General features: G+C 45.2%; 1 protein-coding gene across 1 annotated transcript in view; it reads right to left on the bottom strand.

Moving 5' to 3' along the window:
* Positions 1–22,912, bottom strand: part of LOC116939990 (C-Jun-amino-terminal kinase-interacting protein 1-like) — a 31,123-nt gene extending 8,211 nt beyond the window's left edge. Inside the window, exons 1-10 of the mRNA XM_032949161.2 lie at positions 22,833–22,912; positions 21,581–21,721; positions 17,461–17,569; positions 11,632–11,811; positions 10,227–10,311; positions 8,747–9,835; positions 7,147–7,222; positions 5,760–5,932; positions 2,367–2,476; positions 1,324–1,431 (exon numbers count right to left, since the gene is read on the bottom strand). Coding sequence (XP_032805052.2) covers positions 1,324–1,431; positions 2,367–2,476; positions 5,760–5,932; positions 7,147–7,222; positions 8,747–9,835; positions 10,227–10,311; positions 11,632–11,811; positions 17,461–17,569; positions 21,581–21,666 — 2,016 coding nt within the window. The 5' untranslated portion in view covers positions 21,667–21,721; positions 22,833–22,912. The remainder of the gene's footprint in view (positions 1–1,323; positions 1,432–2,366; positions 2,477–5,759; positions 5,933–7,146; positions 7,223–8,746; positions 9,836–10,226; positions 10,312–11,631; positions 11,812–17,460; positions 17,570–21,580; positions 21,722–22,832) is intronic.
* Between the last annotated feature and the right edge of the window lie 4,388 nt (positions 22,913–27,300).

Raw genomic sequence — 27,300 nt, 5'->3', positions numbered from 1 at the left:
CCACACATGGATGGTACTTTGCAAGCCTACTGGCTAGCAACAAAGATTCGTTCGTGAAGCAATCCATATATACAGACACAGATACAATTTCAACCGAGAGGAAGGATATAGACTCAGCAATAATTGGAAAGATGTCATCAACCACTTTGGGTCATGACTTGACTTGTGTTTTCTTGTCAATAAACCTCCACCGTCAGCAGTGTGGTGTGTGGAGCGGGGTGCAGTGATTACCTGGCGGCCCTTTGCTGCATTCGCATTGCTGCTGCATTGCTGCTGCATTGGCATTGCTGCTGCATTGTCATTGCTGCTGCATTGGCATTGTTGCTGCATTGGCATTGCTGCTGCATTGGCATTGCTGCTGATTTGGTATTGCTGCTGCATTGGCATTGCTGCTGCATTGGCATTGCTGCTGCATTGGCATTGTTGCTGCATTGGCATTGCTACCCCACCCATGCTGCTGGTGCTGCTGATACACTTGGGCTACGCCCATCTCCAAACCTTTATAAAGAGTTTGCCTTTAGAGGATAGCCCCTTTTCCTGATGACGACCGCTTGTGTTGAGATAGAAACGTCGTGATATTTTTATTCAATTTATTTTTTACTATCTATCTACGTGCCTTCACCGAAAGAACCAAAGAATGTGAATTCCTGCAATCACGAAAGATTTAAGTTGTAATAAAAAGCATAATAAACACAATAAGTGCATCCTAATTAAAAGCCATTCGAAAAAGGTGCATTTTAAGATTTCGCTTGAAAAACATTCACCGATTCTGATGCCTGATCAGACGCGACAGCGGCTTTTTGCTACTACGCCGAGCCACGCTCGCCAGTGTCATGACAATCCATGTCTGTGACGTGCGTGCATCCTCACGCGTGGTGTTTAAGCTGCGGCAGTGGGAGTCAAAATGTGCCCCTGCGAGGCAGCACAGAGGAGGAAGTTTCTGCGAGAGCTGTGTGGAGCTGGAGCATTGTCGTGTCGATATGCGCGCGGGAGTGTGGTTTTATTGGTGGAGAGAGCACTGCCCGATGAACACGGTTAGCCGGCAACACTATGCTGCCGGATAGTCACATGAACACGTGACAGAGCCCTATGGTTAGTGTTAAAATTTCCTTAAAGCAGGCTTTTAGACGAAGGGCACACCCTTTTACGGGCCCCACACAGAGTGGTCAGCACAAGTAAATCAAATCCAGAATCAGCTGAATATTGCGGGGAAAAATAACGTGATTCTCTGATGTGGACGCAGTCATTGGTAACCCAGGTTAAGAGACCAAAAAAGTAAAGGAAGCGTTGCTGTTGCCGCTGGCGTCGTCACCGCGTTCATACCTGGTAGGAGCCGGCTTTGAGCACCAGGCGGATGCCCTGGGCCGTGATCTCGAGCGTGCACACGGACGGCGGCTTGAGATGCACCGTCACCCTCCGCGCCTGCGCAATCTGGGGACACGCGGAGCACCGCACAGGGCAGCGGCAACCGGTTGGAAAACGGCGCGATCAGCCATTCGCCGTGAGTGCATGTCGGTGTTCTCACCTCGCCACTCCCAAGATCATTCTGCCTGCCATTTGATTTTTTTTTTTCGCTTTCCTTGTTTTTATCCGTAGAACGCGAAAGAGTGCCAAGACGTTAACTAAGCGAATGCAAGTGCCGACGTGATGCATCGCAATCCATTGGCTAATTACGGCTCTTTGGGCGATGATGAATAAGCGTGACACTGTTTACATGTGTCATGGTCTGGCCATTAATAGTGCGCTCTTATTTGCCACTTCTGACATCGTTGATGAGCAGGCTTCTACTGTTCACACGTCCTCTATTTTTTCTCCCTCATTAAAGATGAACAATTAATCATGTGTTTCAACAGCTTCGTTGGTGAACCAAGTGGTGACCTCCGTCTTTGTGAAACGGCAAGCCTCTCTCGTAGCTCAGCTGTATGGGTACCGAGCGATGGAGCCGCTATTCAGTTTGCAATTAACAACGCAACGACGCTTCGATTAACGTCAATTCCTAAGCTCACAGCATATCCATCCAAGTTGTTTAAAAAAAAGCATTATACTTTGCATTAATTGTAAGCAAATTATATGCAAGTGATAAATGTAGGGCACTGCAGCAGACAACACTGTACAAATGCGACGGAAAAAAGAGAAACAAGACAAACAAGACCGTGGGAACGAAGCAAAACCATTACAGAATCTTGACTCATCATCACCACCACCACCACCGTCGTCGTCATCACCATCATTTGTTGACACTGCTCCCCCCATGCAGCGTACCTTGAGGTGCCAAGTAACGTCTCGAATTGAATCGTGATGCAACATCCCGTGAAAAGCACTCGCCGTGGGAGGGCATGACCCGCCGGACAGCGGCCAGAACGCACCTTCTGCATGGCAGCACACAGTACGTTGTTCCCCTTGTGGTAAGGGACCTCCACGGAGCCCAGGAAGTGCAGCCCGAAACGCTCCACCCAGTCGTCGTTCCGGCTCTTGCCTGCATTCGCAAAAATGCAGACACGCGTGCGTCGATGAAATCAGAGCGTCAATAACCCTGCAACCCAACAACCTGCCACAATACAAATTGCGCACAAACTCGCCAAATGACTGTGTTCGCACGTAAGTTGGGTGGGGAATGGTTAAGCATTGCACATGACTGACGTTTGGGAAGTCTTCAATGAAATCTGCACGTGTGTTTGTGCAGCATGCATTCCTCAGTCGCACAGGAGAAACTCCGATTGTTATTTGTTCACAAAGCAATGCATTAAATTGTGACGATACATTGAAAAGGTCACCTACAACAACTGGCACGTATTTTTTAATCGTCTGCGTCTGTCAACCGAGCAGTATAAAACAAATTTCACCACAGTTAGTGCGGTGGGGTAAAGAGTTCCTACAGTGAGGGAAAAAAAGTATTTGATCCCCTGCTGATTTTGCACGTTTGCCCACTGACAAAGAAATTATCAGTCTATAATTTTAATGGTAGGTTTATTTGAATAGTGAGACAGAATAACAACAAAAAAATCCAGAAAAACGCATGTCAAAAATGTTATAAATTGATTTGCATTTTAATGAGGGAAATAAGTATTTGACCCCTCTGCAAAACATGACTTAGTACTTGGTGGCAAAACCCTTGTTGGCAATCACAGAGGTCAGACGTTTCTTGTAGTTGGCCACCAGGTTTGCACACATCTCAGGAGGAATTTTGTCCCACTCCTCTTTGCAGATCTTCTCCAAGTCATTAAGATTTCGAGGCTGACGTTTGGCAACTCGAACCTTCTGCTCCCTCCACAGATTTTCTATGGGATTAAGGTCTGGAGACTGGGTAGGCCACTCCAGGACCTTAATGTGCTTCTTCTTGAACCACTCCTTTGTTGCCTTGGCCATGTGTTTTGGGTCATTGTCATGCTGGAATACCCATCCACGACCCATTTTCAATGCCCTGGCTGAGGGAAGGAGGTTCTCACCCAAGATTTGACGGTACATGGCCCCGTTCATCGTCCCTTTGATGCGGTGAAGTTGTCCTGTCCCCTTAGCAGAAAAAAACACCCCCAAAGCATAATGTTTCTACCTCCATGTTTGACGGTGGGGATGGTGTTTTTGGGGTCATAGGCAGTATTCTTCCTCCTCTAAACACGGCGATTTGAGTTGATGCCAAAAAGCTCCATTTTGGTCTCATCTGACCACAACACTTTCACCCAGTTGTCCTCTGAATCATTCAGATCATCTGACCACAACACTTTCACCCAGTTGTCCTCTGAATCATTCAGATGTTCATTGGCAAACTTCAGACGGGCATGTATATGTGCTTTCTTGAGCAGGGGGACCTTGCGGGCACTGCAGGATTTCAGTCCTTCACGGCGTAGTGTGTTACCAATTGTTTTCTTGGTGACTATGGTCCCAGCTGCCTTGAGATCATTGACAAGATCCTCCCATGTAGTTCTGGGCTGATTCCTCACCGTTCTCATGATCATTGCAACTCCACGAGGTGAGATCTTGCATGGAGCCCCAGGCCGAGGGAGATTGACAGTTCTTTTGTGTTTCTTCCATTTGCGAATAATCGCACCAACTGTTGTCACCTTCTCACCAAGCTGCTTGGCAATGGTCTTGTAGGCCATTCCAGCCTTGTGTAGGTCTACAATCTTGTCCCTGACATCCTTGGAGAGCTATTTGGTCTTGGCCATGGTGGAGAGTTTGGAATATGATTGATTGCTTCTGTGGACAGGTGTCTTTTATACAGGTAACAACCTGAGATTAGGAGCACTCCCTTTAAGAGTGTGCTCCTAATCTCAGCTCGTTACCTGTATAAAAGACACCTGGGAGCCAGAAATCTTTCTGATTGAGAGGGGGTCAAATACTTATTTCCCTCATTGAAATGCAAATCAATATATAACATTTTTGACATGCGTTTTTCTGGATATTTGTTGTTGTTATTCTGTCTCTCACTGTTCAAATAAACCTACCATTAAAATTATAGACTGATCATTTCTTTGTCAGTGGGCAAACGTGCAAAATCAGCAGGGGATCAAATACTTTTTTTCCCTCACTGTACCTCCTACGAGAAGTCTAGCCAGCATGATCCTACAACAATTTATAAAACAACCTAAAATCTACATCTGCCAGAAGTAAAAGGTAACGTCAGATGCACACCGACATACTGCGTTGGCAGTTGTTCCCACTTTTCTTAATGGAGACATTGGCATGCTTCCACCAAACATGACGTTAAAATGAACATTCGTCAACGGTGAATGAGACGCGAGTATAGATTGAATGTCCACGTAGCATTGTTCAGTGTTTTTTAAGCATAAATTTCGCTTCAATGTTATGAGGAGAAAAAAAAATCCCCATATATATTGTAAAACTAAATTATTCACCGTATCTAAGTTGAGATTTGCAGAGACAGGCAGGTAGCGAGCTCTGCTTCGTTTTAACTGCATGTGACGCAAGTGCATTGTGTTTAATGCACCAGTGGGCGCGGCTGGACTGTATGTATGTTGAACTTCTTTTGCACCGTACGTAGCCAACCGTGCTTATCGGAGGTGCGGGGGAGATCTGTTCTCCTGGGGGGGGCTGCATGCATTTCTTGGCCTGCAAAAACATGCTGCCCAGTCTAATGCCCACCTGCCTTTTTGGTGATAAAACAGAAACTGCATGGGAATCTTCACTTATGCACTCTCACGGAAATGTGCATACAGCGTAGAGAATGATCGAGGTAAAGGCGCAGGACTGCAATTCATTACGCCACTATTGGCGGGTACGGCCTCCACTTGACGATGAGGTTATTCTGGGCTACTCCTTCCTTCATGCTGGCTCGACTTCTCGTTGGAGGCAGGAGCCCCCACTCGTTACCCCACCTCACTAACTGTGGTGAAACTGTTTTTTATACTGCTCGGTTGACAGACACGGGGGGGGGGGGGGGATTTAAAAAAAACCTGTCAATCATTTTAAAGGCCACCGCGGGGAGATTGAACCAGTGACCTCTGGGGTGTAAGTCCAGTGTGCTAGTCATTACACCCCACAGCAGCATCCCTAGATAAGTTTAGAGGTAAAGGCGCAGCCCTGAAATTGCTGACTTACGCTACTGTTGGCGGAAGGGCCCCCTAGAGGAAGCTCTTAAAACATCCCCACTAGAGTGTACATTTGGCCTACTCTTCTAAGCCGGCCAGTTGCCTTGGAAGAGGTGGGGGTGAGTAACCAGACAGAATGTTACAGGTGAAATAATAATAATAATACTAGGTAAACAAGCAAGAAAGAGAGCAGGGGATGTTGACGGGCGTCACCATAAACGTCCTCGGGGTCCTGCGACACGGCGTGCGCGTAGTAGGCGGGGAAGACTCCGTGCTCGCCCGTGCGCATGTTGTATCCCTCGCACCAGAAGTCGTCCGCCTGCCTCTCCACGTACAGCGGGTCGTCCACGTCCATGGGCACCTCGTCCGGGTGCCGCGGCACAAACCTGGCACCGCGTGCGCACGCCGTCAGCGGTTGTGTTCGACAGAGGTGGCCGAGGGATGGCTCAGGAGTGGGAGCCCCCCGAGCCAGCTGACTAAGATCCAGAGTTCCAACCTGGCTCTTCCTTCCGATATTAGTTAAGCCACTAGAGTTATGCACTTTTAAATCTAGATTGAAAACCCAATTATTTCAGAACTGCTTTTCATGTTTATTTTGATGGTTTTCCCCTGCACCTCCGATTAGCACGGTTGGCTATGTACGGTGCGAAAGAAGTTCAACATACATACATTAATCACAGGTTTCAACCGCCTGTGACTTAACAGGGTCCTCATGTGCCGTGGGTTGATGGTCTCATCAATGATTGACAAAAAAACAATCATTACATTTAGTTTGTCATTTAACGTGACTAAATTCCAGCTCTGAGAATTACCAAAGTTGTTTTGAGTGCAGGGCATGTGTGGAAAGACGAGAGAACGTACACAAATTAAATCTAATATTTTTACTGTTGAGAAAAAGTTAGTTGGCTTGTGCAGAGCACGTTGCTAGAAGGGATGATAGTTGGCGGTTGAGAAAAACAAAGGAGTAGCAGCCAAGGGAGGCAAAACCTCCAAGGACATCCACTATAGCGACGAGATTATACTGGTAGGAACCTCCTGGTTACACCAGCCTACAGGGTATTATTGTGTCCGTCCGTCGTGCATCCAAAAATGGGAGGGGTGGGGCTGGGTGGAGAGGGGAGGGTGAGGAGGGGCTAGGTGGGGAGGGAGGGGCTGGGTGGGGAGGGTGGGGAGGGGCTGGGTGGGGAGGGGCTGGGTGCGGAGGGTGGGGCTGGGTGGGGGGTGGGGAGGGGTGGGGCTGGGTGGGGAGGGGCTGGTCACCCCGTGGTGCCCTTATAAAACTCAACTTTTAACCTACCCACGCCGCCTTGTGCCCGCCCTCACAGTCGGGCATATTTGCGAAATACACCACGCCGCCGTTGACCTTGGCCATTGACCGAGCAACCCAACGTTCCTATCAGCTCCCTCCGCAGGAATGTGTTGACATCAGCTCGTGTGCAGGTGCTAGGTCGATTTTAACGTCACAGTAACATGAGATATGGTGATAATGTGGGGACGCTTTCATCCAGGAGTGAATTTATCACGGCTGATCAAGAAGATGATGATTTGAGTCTACCAATTTAATTACGCAGCCTAAAATTCACGGTCTAATTTTCATCACCTGAAGACGGCACGATGGGTCTGCTCCCGTTCCTCTCCATCAATGACGCAGGAGAACAGCCCAAAGGACTCCGTGCCTGGGGAGGAATAAAAGAATAACAGGAATTCAGCTCACAGTCGTTTGGCAAGAGGCTCCATGGTGGAGAGGGGCACAGGGAGGTCAGGAAATGTCAGCGTCCTCGTCTCCCGTGGCCTTTGGGGACCAGACGAACATCCTCCCGATTCAATCGTGACAGGCACACCTGCAAAAGAGCTCAACTCCTTAGAGGCCTCCAGTGACCATGTATGATATTGGACATGAAGTAGCTTTTCCTGAAGCCAGGGCAAAATGTTTATCTGTTTCTACATTTGCTAGAGCTGGAATGTATTTGTTTTTTTTTACCAAAAACAATACAATAACAATAATAGATCATTCACAGCCCTTTGTGAATCCACAGCTGGGTAAATGTTGGTCACGGGGGTTGTTTGACCATACTTCACCACACCACACTGATTAGTGTGGGTTGATGAAGGTGGGGAGGAGAAAGATTGGTAGTGTGGTGGGGTGAAATCAGGACTGGTTCAGACATCATCACCCAACTAATGTCAGCTGTGCCTAGCAATTGAATTCAGGTTGTCATATCACGAAAAATGTTAACTACTGCACCACCGCTCCACCCCCATGATGAGGGATGTTCATTCCACAATTTTCTTACGGGAAAAAAAACTACCGAATTCTATATAAAAAAAACAATGATTCACACCATGCTTGCTGCTGCAATCGTAAACAAATACAATTCTTATTCTTATGAATTCCTGCAGTCACCAAAGCTTTAAGTCAATAAATACAATTCTATTGGCAATGCGTAAGCTGTAGCTCATTCACAAAACCGACGCTTTGTTTTTTTTATAAATAAAATCTACCAGCACTGCCCACCACCGCCTCTGTGCGGGATACACATCTTTGGTGGAGGGTGAGTAGGGGGAAGGTGTGACGTCATGATGACGCACGAACCTGGCTCAACGCTTGAGGTTGCGGGTGACGTCGACAACATTGGTAATTCTCAGAGCTGGAATTTAGTCACGTTAAGTGACAAACTAAATGTAATGATTGTTTTTTCAATCACTGGTGACAATGCTGAGACCATCAACCCAGGACACAGATGTGTACGTTGACGTCACCACCGCGCACTTGTTCACCCACGCACCAGCCAGCCCAGCTAGCCAGCCAAACTTTTTTCTAAATCATATACAGTTATGATATATATAGTCTCGGATTTGCAAGTTGTGCACTTGGCTAAAATACCAACGCAGAACTGTCAGAGATTTTAATGCCAATGCGCATATTACCTTAAGCTCTATCTAATTTAAAAGACGGTACTCTCTACACACTGCCAGTGGGCAGAGACAAGAGTTTGCACTTATTAATAGTGGGTGCATGACCTCTGCGATAGAAGCACTGCCAATCCGATCATTGTAAAATGTCTTCTTCTGCACGCAAACCACATATAAGACTACACAATGAGATGCTATATTCATACTCGGAAGTCACAGACTTCACTACGCCGCGTTCACCAACGTCAACGGATCAACCAAGCACGGCACGGGCAGCCGAGACTCACTGGAGGATCGCGTCGCCCCGTTCATGAAGACGTTGAGGAACTTCTTGGAGAAGGGGAATTCCGACTCTGGCGAGGAGCATGTCGTGTCGGAGAAGCACGCCGCCTCGTGCCTCCGGAACGCCTCCGCGTCGCGCGGCGAGGCGACGTCGGGCGGCACGGGCGTGCCGCCGCCCCTCTTGCCGCCGCCGCCGCCGTCCTCCTCCGCCAGGCCGCTCGCGATGCGCGGGGGGCTGAGCGCCGACATCTCCAGCTTGGTGTGCTCGTCCATCACCAGCATGTAGCGCACCGACTCGTACGAGAGGGCGCTGCTGTCGGAGCAGCGCGTTGGCCTGCGACCGCCACCCGCCGCCGCCATTTGGCGCAGCGCGCACGGCTCTCCGCGAGTCTCTGTCGCCTTGCTCTCGGGCAGCGTGGCACCTGGCGACTTCGCCTCTTTGCAGCCGTCGCCTTGCACCGGCAGCAATTCCAAAGAGGCCCACTGAGGGTCTTCCTCGAGGACTCCGACGCACGACGGACGATGCTGCTGCTGCTGCTGCTGCCCCTCCCCGAGGCTTGGCTGCTCGCGCGCCTTGCGCTGCAACACGGTGAAGTATTCCGCACTCTGCTCCTTCGCCGCTCCCTCTTCATCATCATCATCATCGATATCATCCTCCGCCTCTTCATCATCCTCCTCCTCATCGTCGTCCTCCTCGTCCTTCCGAGCGGAAGCGTCTCGGGCCGTTTCGGTCTCTCCGTCGGGTTCATCCCTTCCGAGCGGAGCCAGCAGGCCGGACTCAGCCATCCCCGGCGGGTCTTCCCGTGCGGGCCTGGAGCTCCCTGGCGGAGCCTCGCGCACGAGATCAGCGCTGCCGGGCGGAGCCCCACGCACCACCGGCTCCTCTCTCCCCGACACCGCCCTGTGGCTCGCCTCAGCCCGCCACAACGAGCCGTATGCAAGATTTTCCATTCCCGTGCCGCTGTACTTGGCCATCGCGGGTCCATTGTGGTTGGAGCTCGAGTTGAGGTTGGAGGATGCTTGTCGGTCACCTGCCATGGCCGCTTGCTGCTGCTGCTGCTCTTTGAGGCATAAGTGGGAAGGAGAGTGAAACCCTGGCAAAAAAAAAAGATGCGGAACGATGCATTGTTCCATCAATAAATAGCGATTGTTAAAGTTACGATTCATCCATTGAATTTCACCGTATACAAATAAATGTTTCTGATTAGTGTTTTGTACGTAATCATTTCACATCACCCATGCAGCCACTATAGGCGCTACCATTCACCGAAATGTAAAAAACAAATCATTTATATCTGCTCCTCTGAATCGGGAGAGTTGATTAAATCGTCAGAGGTGGACCGTTTTCACTCCGAATGAGAATGCAATACAATTAAAATATAACTGTAATGAGAATATAAATAGTGCGGTCTATTGGATTAATATTCTCAGAAAAGGTGAAATGTGTGCCGTGTTTGTGAAACGTCTGTGGTAAACATCACTCACCATTCCGTAGCGGTGAAGAAGACCTCACTTTATCCTGCCACGTGCTCTTCTTAGGGCCACAGTTGTTGTTGTTATTTAAAGTATCCTATGAATTACACACATGCAAAACTTTAACATTTGTACCTATGATTTAAAAAATCATATAGTGCAAAAACTGCAATGGTGCATTGCGTTCTTTAGATTCTCGCTGGATTGTGTGCTAGTCAAGCATTTTATCAGGCTCAAGAGGAAATTCACAGTCTGGAAACAAATGAACACATGTACGCAACCACAATTTTTCAACAGCAAGACATGGCATGAAGCTCAGCATGCTTTCCATGTCAAGATAACGTAAACATTCCTGCACACGTTGGATTAATTGTCATCTGGGGTTACAATTTGATTCAAGAATGAATTATTGCGTGTTGATGTTTACCGTTTAATTAGCATTGTTTCTCTTTTTACATATCTTGTTAGTGCCACCAAATAAAATGTTAAATTGTCATTATTTGCACAACATTTGTATGAATCTGAAATCATAAATTTCTTACACATAAATGTATCGCGAGTGTAAAAACATAATTTTAGTCAATGAATGAATGCAGTGTTACATGCCTCGTGCTAATCACTAATCACGCCCTTCAATTAGGTAGGCAAATGAGGTAGGCATATGGCTCAGTGTTTATTTGCTATTTTTTTCAAACCGAGAGCCTCACCACCTTGTAACCAGGGCCGGTCTCCACCTTTACAAAAAAAAACCTGTAGCCCCTTTGTGGCAAAGGGGAACTAAAACTGATGTGTAAGAATGTGTTCACTATAAAAGGTGAATGCATAACTTTTGCTAATTACACGCTGCAATAGCAGCTGAAGAGGAAATATCATGTAGGTGTTGGCTGGTGGCATTTTCAGTCGACATGTAACGACGCTTCAATTTCGTCCATTAAAACTGATTCGCACGGTTGTGATCCACGCATCCAATAGTCCGTGTGAGAATCGATTATCTATTAGTTATGCAAATTGTATGCAATCAATATACAAATGCTACATATAGCAATAATCGAACAATCAAAACTGTATTCACAAGATAGGAAAAAGCCAAGAAACAACATAATCGAGACAAATACAATCAATTTCTGAATTGAATCGTGAAACCAGTTTCTGAATTGAGTTACAGTTACAATTCATCACATTTCTAGGGAATACATCATTGCATCCCTGCTGGACAAAAGGGACATTCTCCAATGGTGGCACACAACGCATTATTCTCCTTGTGGTAGGGAATGTCCACAAAAGGGAAGTTTAGCCTGGAAGGCGTCCGCCAGTCACCCTGCCGGCCCTATCATACAACCATTATTACACGTCCGATATTCCAAAGTGTGCCAACGTAGCAGAATTTTCTGCCGCAGTGCACCGCTTTCCCACCAACCTGGGGCACGTGGTGGCACACGCCGTGAATGGAAGTTTTGGCGGACGACTGCCCGAGTACTTCCGTCTCAAACTCATCGTCCTCGGCGTCAATCAGCTCCAGCTCCAGGAGGTCCTCTTGCAGGTGTTCCACCAGCGACCCCACCACCTGCTGCTTCAGGTTCAGAATTGGAGCATGAGGCTGCCGAAACAGATGTAAATGTTATTATAAATGCCACACTGTTGTCTACGGTGCAAAGCAGGCATCCCTTTAAAAGTTAATCTAGAATTACATCGAAAACGCTGCTCATCTCGAGCCATGTTACACGCTAATCCTATTACTCTATCTGCACTGTTAATCGATCCACAGAAACCTCCACTGTACACTCATCAATTATTCCAATTATTTCCGTTGCTCAGGTGAAAGTGATGGAAAATTAATCCTATTACTTGCGTTTCTTCCAGATGCTCTAAATTAATCCTTGTAAAGCAATCCTTCCACGTTTAAGAGGGACCCAAATGTGGTGGCAAATTCATCCTATTATCGCCATTCATCAATGGATAACCACGTGATTAAACGGGAGTAATTTACACAAATAGCATCCTCCACAGCACAATGTATAAGAGGAGCTTGCCATCAATATTACATGTGGAAGTGCTCATAAAATATAATTGTTTCATTCATAAACAGTGCACTTTGTTTTGAATGTGTCTTTCTTTTTGCCGCTTAAGATTTGCAGGTAATAAAACTGAAATAAGCACTGAACAAATGTGCTAATAAGCTGCGCATAAATGGCTACGGCTATTACTGGGTTTCGCAATTCACTGCAACATTCGGCTACAGGGGATCATGTCATCACCAAACCGGTACTGTCTTAATAATGCATGAAGCGCACACCGCCATGAACTTGGCACGGCTATAGACTCAGTGGGATGGCATCTAGGACTACAGCAGAAAAAAACTTGCGACAGAGGAAGTCTGGGAGCCACCCCCACCAAGGTTACGGTATTGACAGGCAGTCAAGAGTGCTGCGGTCCGGGCAATGTATTTCTTTACGGAAGGCCAAACGCACCCTTTTATTCTTTCAGCACAGCGACTTATGACCTGCCGACTTGTTTGAAGTGTAAAGGGCTGCCTCGCAGGGACAAGCCCGTGGTTTTGTCCGTCTAGGTGTCACGCGTGTAATCATGGACTGTATCTTTGACTTAAGTCCACATGGTGAATGTGACCAAAGGCCGTAGATATTAGGCACGCCATGATGCATATATTCACCATGACACTAGCTTTCCAAAAGCACTCTGATGAAATCATCTTGTGCACAGGTGCTAAGGTGGCTATGATGTCGCAGGATGGTAAAAGATAGTGGCATCCTGGGAAGGCCTTCATCCAGCAGTGGATTGATTATTGGCTCGTAGTGATGAATGATGCACCGATTTACAAATTAAAACATTGCACTGACAATAGAGGCATCAGATCGTCTGTGTGAGAAACGATGATAGCCATTCTATGCTGGATTGAAGGCCTCCTCATGCTGTACCGGTGATTCGGGTTGTTTTACCATATTTCACCACGCTGATCAGAGAATGTTAATAAAGGGGGACCCATGAGAGGTTCATATATCACTCGTCACTATTGTTGGAAATCAATTCAGGTCATCAGGTTCAAAGCACATTGTATTAACCACTGCACCACGATCCATCCCTATGTGTGTGTATATATAGTATGTAATTGGTTCATATAAACCACTTGAGGGCACTAGATTATTGTGGCATGATATGGCTCCTAATTGCTTGGGAGATGATGAATTGTGGCTATTCAGGGTAATGATTCGATTTGAGGATTCATCTTTTAAAATTGGAGTGACTGCCAGCACCTCTAGTGGCTACAGCGATTAAGTGAACCTATTAGACATGGTACATACAAATAAAACCATTGCTTCCCACATCCACAATTGGATGCAAGTATCGTGGGATTGAGAATTGGCATTTAATTAACAAATCGATGCATAATTCCTCTCCGACTCTACACGCACCAACGTGATTTTAAAAAGAAGAAAGTATTACAGATTTAATCAATTCACGACCCCAAATCGTAACAACATACCAGTCAACCCATACGGTTTACCCGTATTCTTGTACAGGGAAATTGAGTTTTCAGGTCCATACCTTGAACAGCCGTTTCAATACGGGCAAAATTGTTTCGTCTATTTGTTTGTGTTCATCCCTTGTGATGGGACTTTTTAGGATGAACGTTGAGATTTATAAGCGCACGGGGTGACCAATAATGTCTGAATTGGTCTGTAATAAGGTCGGCACTGATAAAGGGGTTGACAGATATGTAACAATTGAGTGAATCATGAGGTATGCAGTTCGTTACACACCAGGTAAATGTATTGGTAAACATATTCAGTTATTCAACTAACCGTCCTGTGTGGCCACAGTGTTGAAGAGAGGACCCCTAGAACATGCGAGATGAGCATGCCACGTACAAAAACCACGATACTTTATTTAAAAAAAAGCACATTTATCAAATCAGCGCCAGTGTAACCACACCGATGTGGGTGTGACTTTTTGTTCGGCCATTTTCTTTAGGCTTCGTGGCTGTTTCAGAATTCCATCCAATTTACAGATACATGCGCCGCTGCATATGTCAGATGAAGAATATGTGTTATGAATGATAATGCCATTACTTACATAAAGGATAAGCCTCACTATTAAAAAAAAAATTCGACAGTTATAATTAACTTTTCAATCCCTGCTGAAGAGCTGTCGTGTGTTGCCAATGACTCAGCATGACTCTACACTCTGTACACAAAATGAACGCAACGTGGCATGCTCCAACCGCAGTGTACGCCACACAGATTCAAAAGTACTACCCTGGCTACACAGGTGTAAAAGTTAAAGGTGCAGCCCTGCAATTGCTTGCTCAAGCCACTGATGGCTGAAGGGCCTCCATTGAGAGGAAGTTCTCGAGGGCCGTCTCAATAAGGTATGTGGTCTCTTTTTCTACGCTGGCCAGATGCGCTTCTGCGAGCGTCTGGAACGCCCTTCCGTCTAATATTAGAAAGCCACTGGAGCTATGCACTTTTAAACCTCAATTGGAAACTAATTTCCTTAGAATTGCTTTGTGTTTACTTTGTTGTCCACCCACCCGTTACATGCTAGTTGACCAACGACGGAGGTGTACCTATTTAAACTTACGGGCGGAGAGAGCCAGGGGGATGTAAGAAACTTGCCCAGATTGTTTTGAATGCTGCGCTGTGAGAAGAACGTGGCAGTTCAGCGACCTCTTGATTGACAGTCCAGTGCGCTGACCATTACACAGGTGTAAGGATAATAATTGGAGTGTACTAGGAGAGGTCTAAGAGTTTGTAGGTAACGTTTGGACCAGAGACTGGTCACAATTACCTCCCAATTGTTCACGTGTGTTATGTAGAAAATAAAGACATCTAAGCATAGTAGCCTTTGGCAGATGTTTGTGAAGCAGAATGTTATCAATTTAGGTCAATAATACCCACATAATTTATTCTGATAATTTAGAATTCAGCAAATTAAAATTAGATTGAGGACAATGTAAACTGCTCGTACAGTGCTGAGCATGCATTGCACATTCTACCAAAGTGGAAATTATTTCCAGCAGTGCTGTGTGTGGTCACGAAGAGACATTGTTATGCATTCAGAGCAGCCTACACCCTTAAGGGCCTTGTTGTGAACTCCTGAGGTTCACGATGAAACTGCAATAGCAAACACACCCCTGTACCTACAATAATTGGCCATATCCACCAATGCACAACAAAGGATGTCGCAACGGTTCTTAAGCATTCATGTTTGATGATGTGACACTTTTATCCAAAAACAAGAATCTTGCACTACACAATACCACAGCAGTCACATCCACCCTTCCCGTAATCAGATGGCGCACGCAATTTCTAAGCACTCATATGTGTGTCCACCCACGTAGAGCAACAATTACAAAATCGAGTTTACTGGTAATTGAGACATTGGGAAATTTGTCAGGCTGATCTCATGAAAAGAAATCCCATCCAAACTGTTCATAAATGCCTAAACTGCCGTTTGTATTTCAGTTCAGGATTGGAGCAGTATGAAGACATGGTATCCAATGGCTTCATTAAAAATTTAAGAATCATGCATTGGCAAGAGTCTGGCTCAGGCATTATGGCTGTGCTGAGATCAAATGTTCTCTTCAACTATACAATGCGAAAGGCCATCAATGCCACAATGACACTTCCCCTACATTTTCTTATAAGGAAATATAACACCGCGATTAAATCCAATGTGTTGCACTTTGCATACGCATTAAACTATGCACCCAAGGGTATGTTTAATAAAGGATGGTTTGTGCACTACAAATATAGAACAAAATAATGATTCTGCTTTTCTCACTGTGTCTAACGATGAATCTAATCATTGATTAATATCGATTCTTAAGGTTGAGATAAAAGTTATAACTTACAGTCTGTTGCAAATACACTGCTGGATGGTATTGCCATGCTGTATCAGTAATTTGTTTGACCATATTGGTAATGAGGGCCCATAACGGATTCAGGCATCACTTGCCACTGATGTAAGCCATGGTCAGAAATAAAACTCGGGTCACCGGGTTAGTAAAAAGTCCACTACCCACAGCGCCATTGCTCCACCCAAGCTCACAAGCCATTCAAGTGTAAGAATGTACAGCATTTGCAATTCGTATATGTTGTACGAGATGGGTTACTATCCCGGCAGAAACAAGAGGTGCTACCGTTCACTGCAATCTATTCTTGAATCGCATTGCTCCGTGAAACATGAATCGTCCCACCCTTACTATTCACAAATTGTTCGGGTGAATTTGAAGTAAAATTTGTGAAACTAACTGCCAAGGTCCTATATAGGGAATCTCAGTCACTTAATAAAACTAGCTTGCAATACCAACATGATTTAAAAATAAGTGGGCCCTTGTGTGCCTGTGTTTTTAAATTACAAGGTTAACAAACCTCAAATGCAGCATCCATCAAAACAGTTGCTTCTTTGTGCACTTACTGGGGTGAAATACTCCTGCAATCTGGCTGTACAGTCCTCTTGTTAGCAAGGCTGTTTTGAGGCTACAACTAATGATACACAACGTACAGTATTGAATATTGCATTATTAATTCATGACCCCATGCTCTTTGCACATTACTTTAAACAATCTATATAGATGTAACGTTTAGGGCAGGAGTGGTGAGCCTTTTCCTTGCTAGGGACCAAATAGGACTGATGTGCATTACCTGCCAGGATTATTTGACTTGTTTTCATTTAATGTATTTGCTACTCAGTGTCTGCAATGCTATGATTTATCTGCTGTAACTTTATTATATTTTCACAGCTGAATGTTTCTAGCCCATGTCAACAAATAAAATCAATTTTTGAGATACCTTTGACGTGCCACCCATTAAATACCAATGAAAACATGAAAGTGCAAAGATGAATGGTATAGATAGTCCCTTACAGCGACAGAAGTGGAATGAGCTCATCAAAATCAGAAACGCAATGTTGAATAATTTCGCTCATAGCACAGTCTGGTAAAAAATTTGGGAGAATTACAAATACACTATAAGTGAAAAAAAGATCATCGCTGTTGCAAGGTGACAAATATTGTAGCGGCGGGCCAAATGAAATAATACCGCAGGTCTTATCCGGCCAGCAAGCCCTCTCGGTCCCCCACCATTGATTTAGACTAATAAGCACATTTTCATCCTTGTGCTGAGCCAGTAAGAATTTATCTGGCTCAAACTGCCACGCGGAAGGTGGCTTAAGGGTGACGTTGACACAGATGTATGTACATTGCATGTGCACAGTGGAGTTATTATACCGAGCCAGTCAGGTCACTCAGACAGGGCGCTGTGATGCCACAGTCGTCCACAATCTCCGAGAAGTCTTCATCCTCAAACTCCTCCAAGCTGATGTCGTTGGACAGGCGGCTGAGCACATGTGAACAAACACAATCGGGAAAACCTGAAACGGAGCTTCACGAGAATTGCTATTAAACGACGCATGCAGTTACGCTGGCAATGCAAGTCATTCAAACTCACTGATAGATACTATATATATACACACGCATTCATAGACACCCCTTACAGGCATTGTAACAGCAAGTGCCTTTGCAAACACACATGTATGCAAATACATGTTCGAGCTAACATTTCACATGAAAGCATTTCACATAAAGGTCCCATGCCCATGTCTAACATCAGCTTGGGGCCACTGGAACTCACGTTTTTATCATAAACCCCATTACGGCAGAGGCCTCCTCAAAAACCCGAGGCGCTTTACTCGAGCATTATGCACTTAAAGTGAAAATAGCGGCAGCAGGGGTACGGCTCAGTGACTTTATTAGGAGCAACACACTGCTGGAAGACATTGTCATATTACACTGAACCATGCGGTCATATGTTGATCTTAGCCGATGGTTAAACACACAAGGCTCAGGGCCTTGTGTCTGGCCTGCATGTCGTCATTATCACTCAAAGATTTTAAATGTGCAGTGTGTACATTTCACATATATCGGTTTAAGACCGTGGTACCAAAAACTGTGGTACATATACTACGGGTGGTAAGGCAAGCAGTACGTGTGGCAGGGTGGCAATGTTAATGTCTCACAGCAAATGTTTGTGGGTTCAATTCCTGACTCGGGCGCCTTTCTGTATTAATTTAACATAGGACCTTCTCTCTCTCAGGTACACATGAAGGACTTTGAGCTATGGCTCCACGTCTCTGAGTTCTCCATTGAACATCGCTATTATTATTCTCCCCCGAGGTTTCTTCCCACAGCTAACAAAAACATACAATGTAACTGGTATTGGTCAAAAAACCCGAAGCTGAACAATTACTTGCGAATTACTCAAAAGGGATTCCACATGGTAAAATTGCGCCTTACTGAAAAAACATTCCAGGATCCTCCTGAAAAAGTCTTGAGACTCCGTCAAGTACCGTCTTCCTGGGTTAAGAAGCGTATATAATAAGTATAATATCTGCATCTATGCATTAGTGGTAGCTTTGTCTGTATGCCTATATCATATAGGATTGGGCAAAAATGTCACAGTAATGTATAATTGAACAAGAAAAAAAACAATCCCAATCATGAAACGTATTTTGAAAAATAAGTACCTGCTGTGGTCCTCATTTTTAATAAGCACCAATAATACTAATTGTAAAGCACATTTGTATATTACATATATAGCACTCTTAACTGATTTCATTACCATTGGCTTTATGAACACCAACGTGTTTGATGTTCAGCACACATTCTTTGGGAGGGGTGTTATATGAGAAATCTGCTGGTGCCACATCAGATGATCTATCTTAATCTTACATGGAAGTACACAATTGAACAAAGTTTGGGAACCGCTGATCGAAAACGATAAATGTGTACAAACCGCAGTACATCAGCCCCTTATTTTTGCTAACCCAAGTGCAACGTCGCATGATTAAAAACGTAGGTAAGACAACGATGTACAGGCGTGCATTATTTAACACGATACGCTGCATAAAGGGTCACCAAGTTCTTCCCCTCCACTCGTTTGGCACTGTGCCTACTTAAGCCCATTGCAACGGTGGTGGCAACATTTCAGACTGATTATCAAATCACAGAATCAGATTCTTTATTTAGACTGGAGGATTCCGATGAGCAATGAAGCTCTTTTTCACAGATTTGCACTTGGGGCGGGTCAGAAAGTTTTACATGAGATTGGTCTATTACTATAATTTCAACATATCTTGCCTTGTTAAATAAAATGCTGGTGTGCCCTAACTTGCTTTAATTCGTGTGTATACATCAAATATTGTTCGTGCAAAGACCTTTGTCAATCCTTTTCAATAGAGCACCCCCCCTACGCCGCTTCGGTTATTGAGACAGTGTGACCGTACAGCATCCCGCTGGACATTACATAATGTGGAGGGGCACGTGAGACATCACTCTCAACTCAAAAAAGTTGTAACCCGGAATATAACTTCGGTAGGTCAACCAAGTGTACAGCGAAATGCCCTTGATCCACTGTCCCACCATATCCACCCCTGAAGTTGCTTTGTAATACATTGTAAATCTCCGGCCATAATCTAGGCTCTACGGACATTAGTCACGGTGAACGTGAATGTGAGCAGAGTGGGTCATCGTGCGTCATACCATATTACGACACGAGCCATTGGATAAAGTAAAGAACGAAACGTTCACGCGAACAGCGAGCGTCCGTCATCACATCATGCCACAGCGCGCGCCGCACGCTGTCTCTTGCCCTTAATGTCCGCGGACGTGGATGTCTTCCGTATGCCAGGTTAACGAAATGACAAATATTGATTTCACGTGCACAGCTCTGCCCTGTCTGTTAAGTGTCCCAGGTTAACGTCGTGACGAATGAATAAATAAAAAAAATTAACGTAGAACCCTATGTCCATCCACGCAACAATTAACCCCTATGTCTGAACAAGGAGGATGTTTGACCATGCCTTGCCACGCCAGTGAGTTAGTAGTGGGCTTAGGACTGATTCAAGTGTAAATTCTCAACCTGCTCTTTGCCGTAAGCCTGGATTCAAACTCATCTCGACGCTTTTACAGCTGAGTGTGAGAACCACTGCGCTACCACTCCACCCTACAGCACCCATCCATTAGCACCTAAAAGTCGAGGATTGTCCGCTTCAAGTAGGCGTTTGGTACCATTCGCGACTCAATATGTATTTGCAATTAAATTATGTACAATTCATATTGCGATATCGTGCCGTTCGTTTTATCTGCAGTAGAATCAATTCACAGTACAGTATTTAAATGTAATTCTTCACGAGTCCGTTGTTAATGCTAGAATAAATAAATATACTCGACGGGGAATTTCACTTAAACATCTGAATGTTTCCACATTTTAAGAAATGAATGTGTTCCAAAACAAACGAAATTGTGTGCGCGCCACAAAGTAACTTAATTTGTGTCCGGTATTTGGTTTATCCAGACACGCCTCGGCGATTCTCAAGAATATTTCAGAAACGTCCTGCATTGGGATGTTCGGCAAATACCATTTTTCAGTCTTTTTGCAATACAATTTAAATGTTCGCATTCACCGACAGTCAACGTGGTTTTTTTTTTAAATGGCCAGTTATTACAGTACTGTATTTAGTAAATCGCACAAGAAAATGCAAGCACCGATTTCGGCTATATTTTCCATAAACCAGCATTTACACTACAACACGTTGCATTAATAATGAACGTACGATCCAAAGATGCGTGCAGTCTATATTAACATCGCAATACATTTAGAATAAGCACCCAACATTCAACGTGCATCACAAACAAAAAACAACACACATCCTCCTCCTATGTCGTAGGCGACGTGACGTAAGATTTGCCATTGGTTGTCCTCCCTATAATGAAAACTGTCCTTTTAACATTCAAATTCTCTGTTTAAAAAAACAACAACAATCACGCTGTAGTGCGCCGTAATATTGCGCACACTACATACTTCCATTGATTACAAATGCTCCGCTGGGAAAAGCTTAGCTATTTTTTTTCTAGCGACGTCAACATCAGATATTGCACCAGCTTTGTCAGATGCAAGAACGCCGCTTGCATAAGGAACACGGAACAACGCACGAACACACACACGCGCGCGCTGGTCTTCAACAACAAACCATTTATACCTGATGTGCGACAACCAAAGGCGAACACACGGACAACCAAACGTCTCAGGCGATACGCGTTCTCGAAGACAGCAAATACATATCAACAAAGGCAGATGTAGGAAATTGTAGGAGACCAATGCATCGCGACAGTATAATGCAGTATCGTTAACAAACAAAAAATCACGACCAGTCCCAGCGACGAAGATGATCATAACCATAACCTTGCTTATTTAAGCACGGTACATTTCTCTGGGTGATGAATGATGGGAACAATAACCCGCTGGAAGGGTAAAGGAGGTGTTGTTGGGGGGGGGGTAGGGGAATTGTACCTGAATCCCGACGGCGACGTTAGCTGCAACCCCAGAAAGGGCGAGCTCTCCGGCGAGCTGAGATGGAGGTGATGATGCTCCGCCATCTCTCCGCTATTGCGAGGAGAGAGGGAGGATAAGGTGGTGGGGTGGGGGGGTAGGCTGGAGAGGATGGGGAGGATGAGGAGGAGGAGCGGCACCAGCAGCAGCAGGAGGAGGAGAGGTGTTTTGGTGGGAGGTTGAGTAAGTGGTGGGGGATGGGGGGGGAATTTTAGTGGGGGGAGTCGTGTGTGTGGAGTAGTGGGAGGGGGGGTGGTGATGCTGGCGGTGGGGTAAGGAGCTGTGTGGATGTGCTCGGCTCTGCGACAGCTGGACAAAGAGGCGCGCCCTCTCCCGAGAGCACAATTAAACAGGGTGGCCGGATCGGAGGAGTGTGTTGGTGGTGGTGGGGGGACCCGGCGGATTAATAATCATAATGCTACAACCGACCACGGCGAATAGAAGAATGTCACCAGCGTAAAGCGAAGAGTCACCACCAGCACAATTACCGCACTGCCACCACACACACACAGTAGTAGTAGGTCAGACCAGAGAGCCTCGATAACGGAATTGATGAAATTACAACAACAAAACAATAATGCAGTATTAGACAGCCAGTGAAATACTCTAAAGTTCCTGTACGTAACGCATCAAACCTCGGTGTGTGAGAAAATTAAACGACTGTAAAAAAGATATATATATGTACCCGTATGACATTTCGCGATGACCGTAGGATATCAAGTTCAGTGCCTCGGCGCTTTAATTCCGTTACCGTGAAATTGGCCACATTCGGTGTTGTCTCCACCCAAGGTCAACGCGTAAACTGCAGATGGTAACCCCATACATACATTGCGGCAGTGGTGCACATTTCAGGCATTGTATATTCAACATGCGACGTCCCCAGCCAGCTACATGTACGCATGTGTTTGTTTTCTTCTCGTGAATAACAAAACGCTACACGCGATGCATGCCGTGACACATACAGACACGTAATGCGACACATACGGTTTTACACGTAGAAACATACCGGCATATGATGCGTTACAGACACATACCGCGATGCATACTGTGACACACACGCACGCATACACGCGTGATGCAATACATAGGGCTTCACAGAGATAAACGTACTGGCATATGATGCGACGCAGACACACACCGAGATACGCACAGAGAGACGGACTCGAGACGCGTACGGTGACACTGATACGGTCGATGCTTCTGTGATACGTACGGAAGCGCCGTACTGCCACGCGTCTGTCTGTACGTGCCCCGCGCCTCTGTGTGCACCTCTGGCCCATCGTGCACGCACTCTGCATTGCAAGGGGGGTGCGTTGCGCAAGGCACGGAGCAAAGCGCGCAACGCATTGCGGACGACGGCTTTGCGCATGGGGTAGGGGGGACGGACACACTCAATTTCGCTTTTTTGTTCTTGTTGTTGTAACCCTCGGAGTAAGTGGCAAGGACAAAAAGACCCCCCTCGTGTAGCCTGTTGGGGCAAGTGCTGTTAGCGTAGCGCCTATGAAGGCCGGCACTGTGGCACACGAGGTGGTTGGGGGGGGGTAACACCACACCCGGGCCGCCTTTGTCTGCATCGTGGCGGTGTTTTTACGCACCGCACCAGGGTACTCATTTGAGGCCGAGTGGACCTCGGGGGAGGCCCAGGACCGGTTCAGATAATTCGGCACCGGTGTTGTGCCGTGAGCGAGCAAATCGAACTCGGGTCGCCGGGTTTCGTAGCGCAGCGTGAGCGTTATAACCCGCCGCGCCACCGCTAGTGCAGCAACACACGGGGCACTGCTGCAGAGCAACATGGGGAAAATACGTATCGGGGTTTGTTTTCACATTCGAAATTAATGATATAATATTCTGCATAAAGTTTTACATGGAAATCACAAATTGAAAATTGCATTTTTAAATGATCCGTGTCTGCTGTATTCGTTACTCCCGCCTATTCAGTGTCCCTATCATGTTTTCCGAACTTCTACCACCGTTTAAATTCAACGCAATGTTTAGATAGTTACAGTATCCAGGTGGCAACGGCCCACAGCCACGAACAATAGTTATTGTTGCGAGTGAGGAGGTTGCCCAGCCAGCAGCCAGCCATAAAACTCGAGGCATATACACGTATTATTTTAACAGTACAGTATTGTCATGCGGTGATGAGCATGCTACGATTACTGAGAGTATTATGATAATCGTGGGATTTGTACGTGTAGATTGGCTTACTCATTGGCAAAGGGAAATATTTAATATACATTCAGCTTTTGGATTTTCTCTTCTGAGGTTCAATGCACGGATCACATTAATAAAGCTGCAAGAGATGTTCAATAATCTGTGCATATTATCAGATCAGGTATTAAATATGGGTCACAAACGTGGACTTTGGCAAACAAATGTTTTGCTAAATCTGAAAAGTGAGCAAATGTATAATGCAGTGGTGCATGCTTGCAATTACAGTAACAGAAAAAAATAACACATGGCTCAAAGGGGCCGTCCATAAATGACGTCACGCACCTACGGGGGGGGGGGGGTCAGACATTGTGACGATGTGTGACGAGGGGGTGGTGGTGTGAGAAATGTGACGTCACATCAAAATGCGCAACTTTAAATAAATATAGACAACACGTTCTACTTCATTAAATAGACTTTTTAATAAATGTTTTCTCCTACAACATCAGAGTGCAGCGCCACGTTAAACACGCACTACAATGACAATAGTTTAAAGCGATTTGAAGCGTGTTTTATTTTCAAAATGGAAATATGGTTTTGGGGGGGGGGGGGAGAGCTTTGTGACGTCATATTTGAGAGGGGGGGGTCTGACCTTTTGTGACTCCGTGTGACGAGGGTGGGGGGGGTCAAAAATCGTCCAAAATCGCGTGACGTCATTTACGGACGGCCCCAAAGCACATACCCAAGATAGACACCATATTGATATTTTTTTTTTAATAAGCGGTCTTGTGCGGAACACATTCCGAGAAAGGACGACCAGTGATCGAGATTTAACAAAGTGCAGTCAAGGGAGAGATCACGCAACGCAGGGTCGTCCACCGTGGAGATGGAATGCTGAAATCATCTCATTTCACGTGTACCAGAGCGAGATTAAATTGCTACATGGCAGAACAGTGAGGGATGGCGACGGCTCGTGGAGGCCTTCATCATGGCTAATGATGATGGATGGCGACTGATACACACGGAGGCTGGTAGATACGTACTGTGCGTGGAAATACGCTAATTTTGGGTGGACATCAACAAATCGTCTTTTATTGCAACCGTTGCCGGCAGCGGTGTAAATGTAACAGGACCTGCGAACATCGGAAACATGACATTAATTTGCGATTTTCGTGAGTTTTTTTTATTTTTTAAATGGTTACCGCACATGTTTTCTGATACCTTGCCCATGTGACCCGGACTTCTGAAAATTAAGCGTAAAGCCACAACGTGCTGGTTGTTGTGTGACCTTTATGAAGTCGTGTGGGATCCCAATGTGCTCCCGTCATCAGCCACGCTCAATCCACAGCTGCATGAAGTACTCAAGCCTTTTGTGCCAGTTAAAAGGGTAAAACCTATTCCTATAGCCTGTACTCAGCCTTGTTTAAAGCGTTGCAGGTCCTGCACCTCCTCGGGCTCACCAGCAGATGGTGAAGGTGCCTCGAGGCATTGAGCGTACGACGGCAAAATTCGTACAATAATTCATGAGCCAAGCCATGTGTGCAAGTCGGTTCATGGCAACTGACAAGGGATGAACATTTTGGCCGATTCATCTTCTTGGTTCTTTCGGTAAAGTCACGTAGAAGAGAAATAATAAAATAATGGAAATAAAACATAAAATATATTTTTATTTTATTATGTTTTATTTTTATTATCTCTGGGTCTACAAAGCGACTCGAGAGAGCAAATCGGTCAAATTTCGATTTAAAGCTTTCATGACTGCAGGAATTCGCCTTCTTAGTTCTTTCGGTAAAGTCACGTAGAAGGGAAATAATAAAAAAATAAAACTTAATAAAATAAAATTATTGTATTGGTTTATTTTTATTATTTTATTATTATTTCCCTTCTACGTGACTTTACCGAAAGAACCAAGAAGATTAATTCCTGCAGTCACGAAAGCTTTAAATCGAAATTTGCTCTCTCGAGTCGCTTGGTAGACCCAGAGAGGTCGTTGGCACATGGCCAAATGCCCGTATCGTGATGTTCTTGATGTTGTGTGCCGGGCGTGGAAATATTTTGCGGGTGACCGACCCCCCACCCCCCACCGGACAAACTCGGCTAAAATGAAGGCCTGGTTTACTTTGATTAATTGTGTTTTTTTAGCTTTGCTGTGCCGTGCAGTATTAATAACAATAGTTATAGTCACAAGCACACAACATTATCGTTGTGTGGAATGTTGTTATATACCCCGTATATTACATTACACTTACATTACACAATAAACAACTTTTAATGTAGTAATGCGGGGAATTTACGATCTTGTACTGTAACGGTCTAAATCTAATTTTGACATTCCATCAGCATGTGGCATTACTCGCATAATCGCCGTTATATTAAACTTAAAATCATTATTACGAATATGTTCAAATATTGCGTTGTAACCTCACAAATAGAGAAACAAAATTTCCGAATGATTGTTTCACACATATAGTTTTGCATTGGTATACAATGAACATATAAAATGGAACATTATTAATAACATCTTTAAGATTCCATCGAATTAATTTCGTACATATCGAATAATAATATGCACTACAATAACACGCGCGTTATCGATATGTGAAGAAAATTTTAGTTTTACGATTAAAACGTAAATATCTTCAAACATGTGAACGCGTTTTACGAAACATGAGTGAGATTATGTAGACAAAGGAAACGTTAATTGTCATTTACATCGACAACGGAAAATGAAGCCTCCGCCCTGGCCTAGCGGAGCACCCCAAAGGGCGACACCTCTACGGGTAGGAATTCTAGGCAAGGCAGGCTGCCTCGAGCAAAACCCCTAGAGAAATATGGCGGCCTGAACAGCCAGAGCCCACTGACCAGAGTTTTCAGTAGTACACAAAGTATTTTCACGTAAATCATGCCCATAGTTATCGGTATATAATATACACATCTTGTATTATTTGAGTATTGCATTTATAATAGTTTAAGTTTTTGACAGCATTTGCAACACGTTCGAGAACGGCGGTGTGCACATTGTTAAGAACGTTCGGATACAAACGTTTCATTGTTCGTCTCAATAACAGTGAAAGCAATACATGTGCGGTGTTCAAGTGAGAACAATGCTCCAGTTGAAATGGTTTTGAAAATAAATAACAGCAATGTTTTTACTCTCAAAATTTAATTTAGTGGGAGTGCCGCTATACAATTAATATCGGTGGTTTGGGTGTTGTGGTTTGGCTCAGCTGTTGGTGTGGTAATTTGACTGTGGGCTACGGCTGATGTCTGCTTGGGAGTTCTCTTGGTTATTAGGGGGCACATCTGCTGTGGGTGTGTAGTAGTTAAAGCTGTTAAACCCACGGTGTAATTTGTCTGAATATGGTGTATACACCTGTTGTGTCAATGTGTTGTCGTGTGGTGATTTTATTGCAACGTGGTTGAGCGGTGGCGTTATTTCTCTTTCGAGGCTGAAGGCTACAATCCGCGGAGCGGTTTAAGTGGTTTTGTTTTTTGTCACGTGGATGAGTGATTATTGTTATTACCGAGCG

This window comes from Petromyzon marinus, chromosome 7 (assembly GCF_048934315.1).
Source record: "Petromyzon marinus isolate PM22_M1 ecotype Great Lakes invasive population chromosome 7, UKy_Petmar_22M1.pri1.0, whole genome shotgun sequence".
Taxonomy (NCBI): Eukaryota; Metazoa; Chordata; class Hyperoartia; order Petromyzontiformes; family Petromyzontidae; genus Petromyzon; species Petromyzon marinus.
The sequence above is the reverse complement of the archived record's forward strand: the minus strand, read 5'-3'. Positions and strand labels throughout refer to the sequence as shown.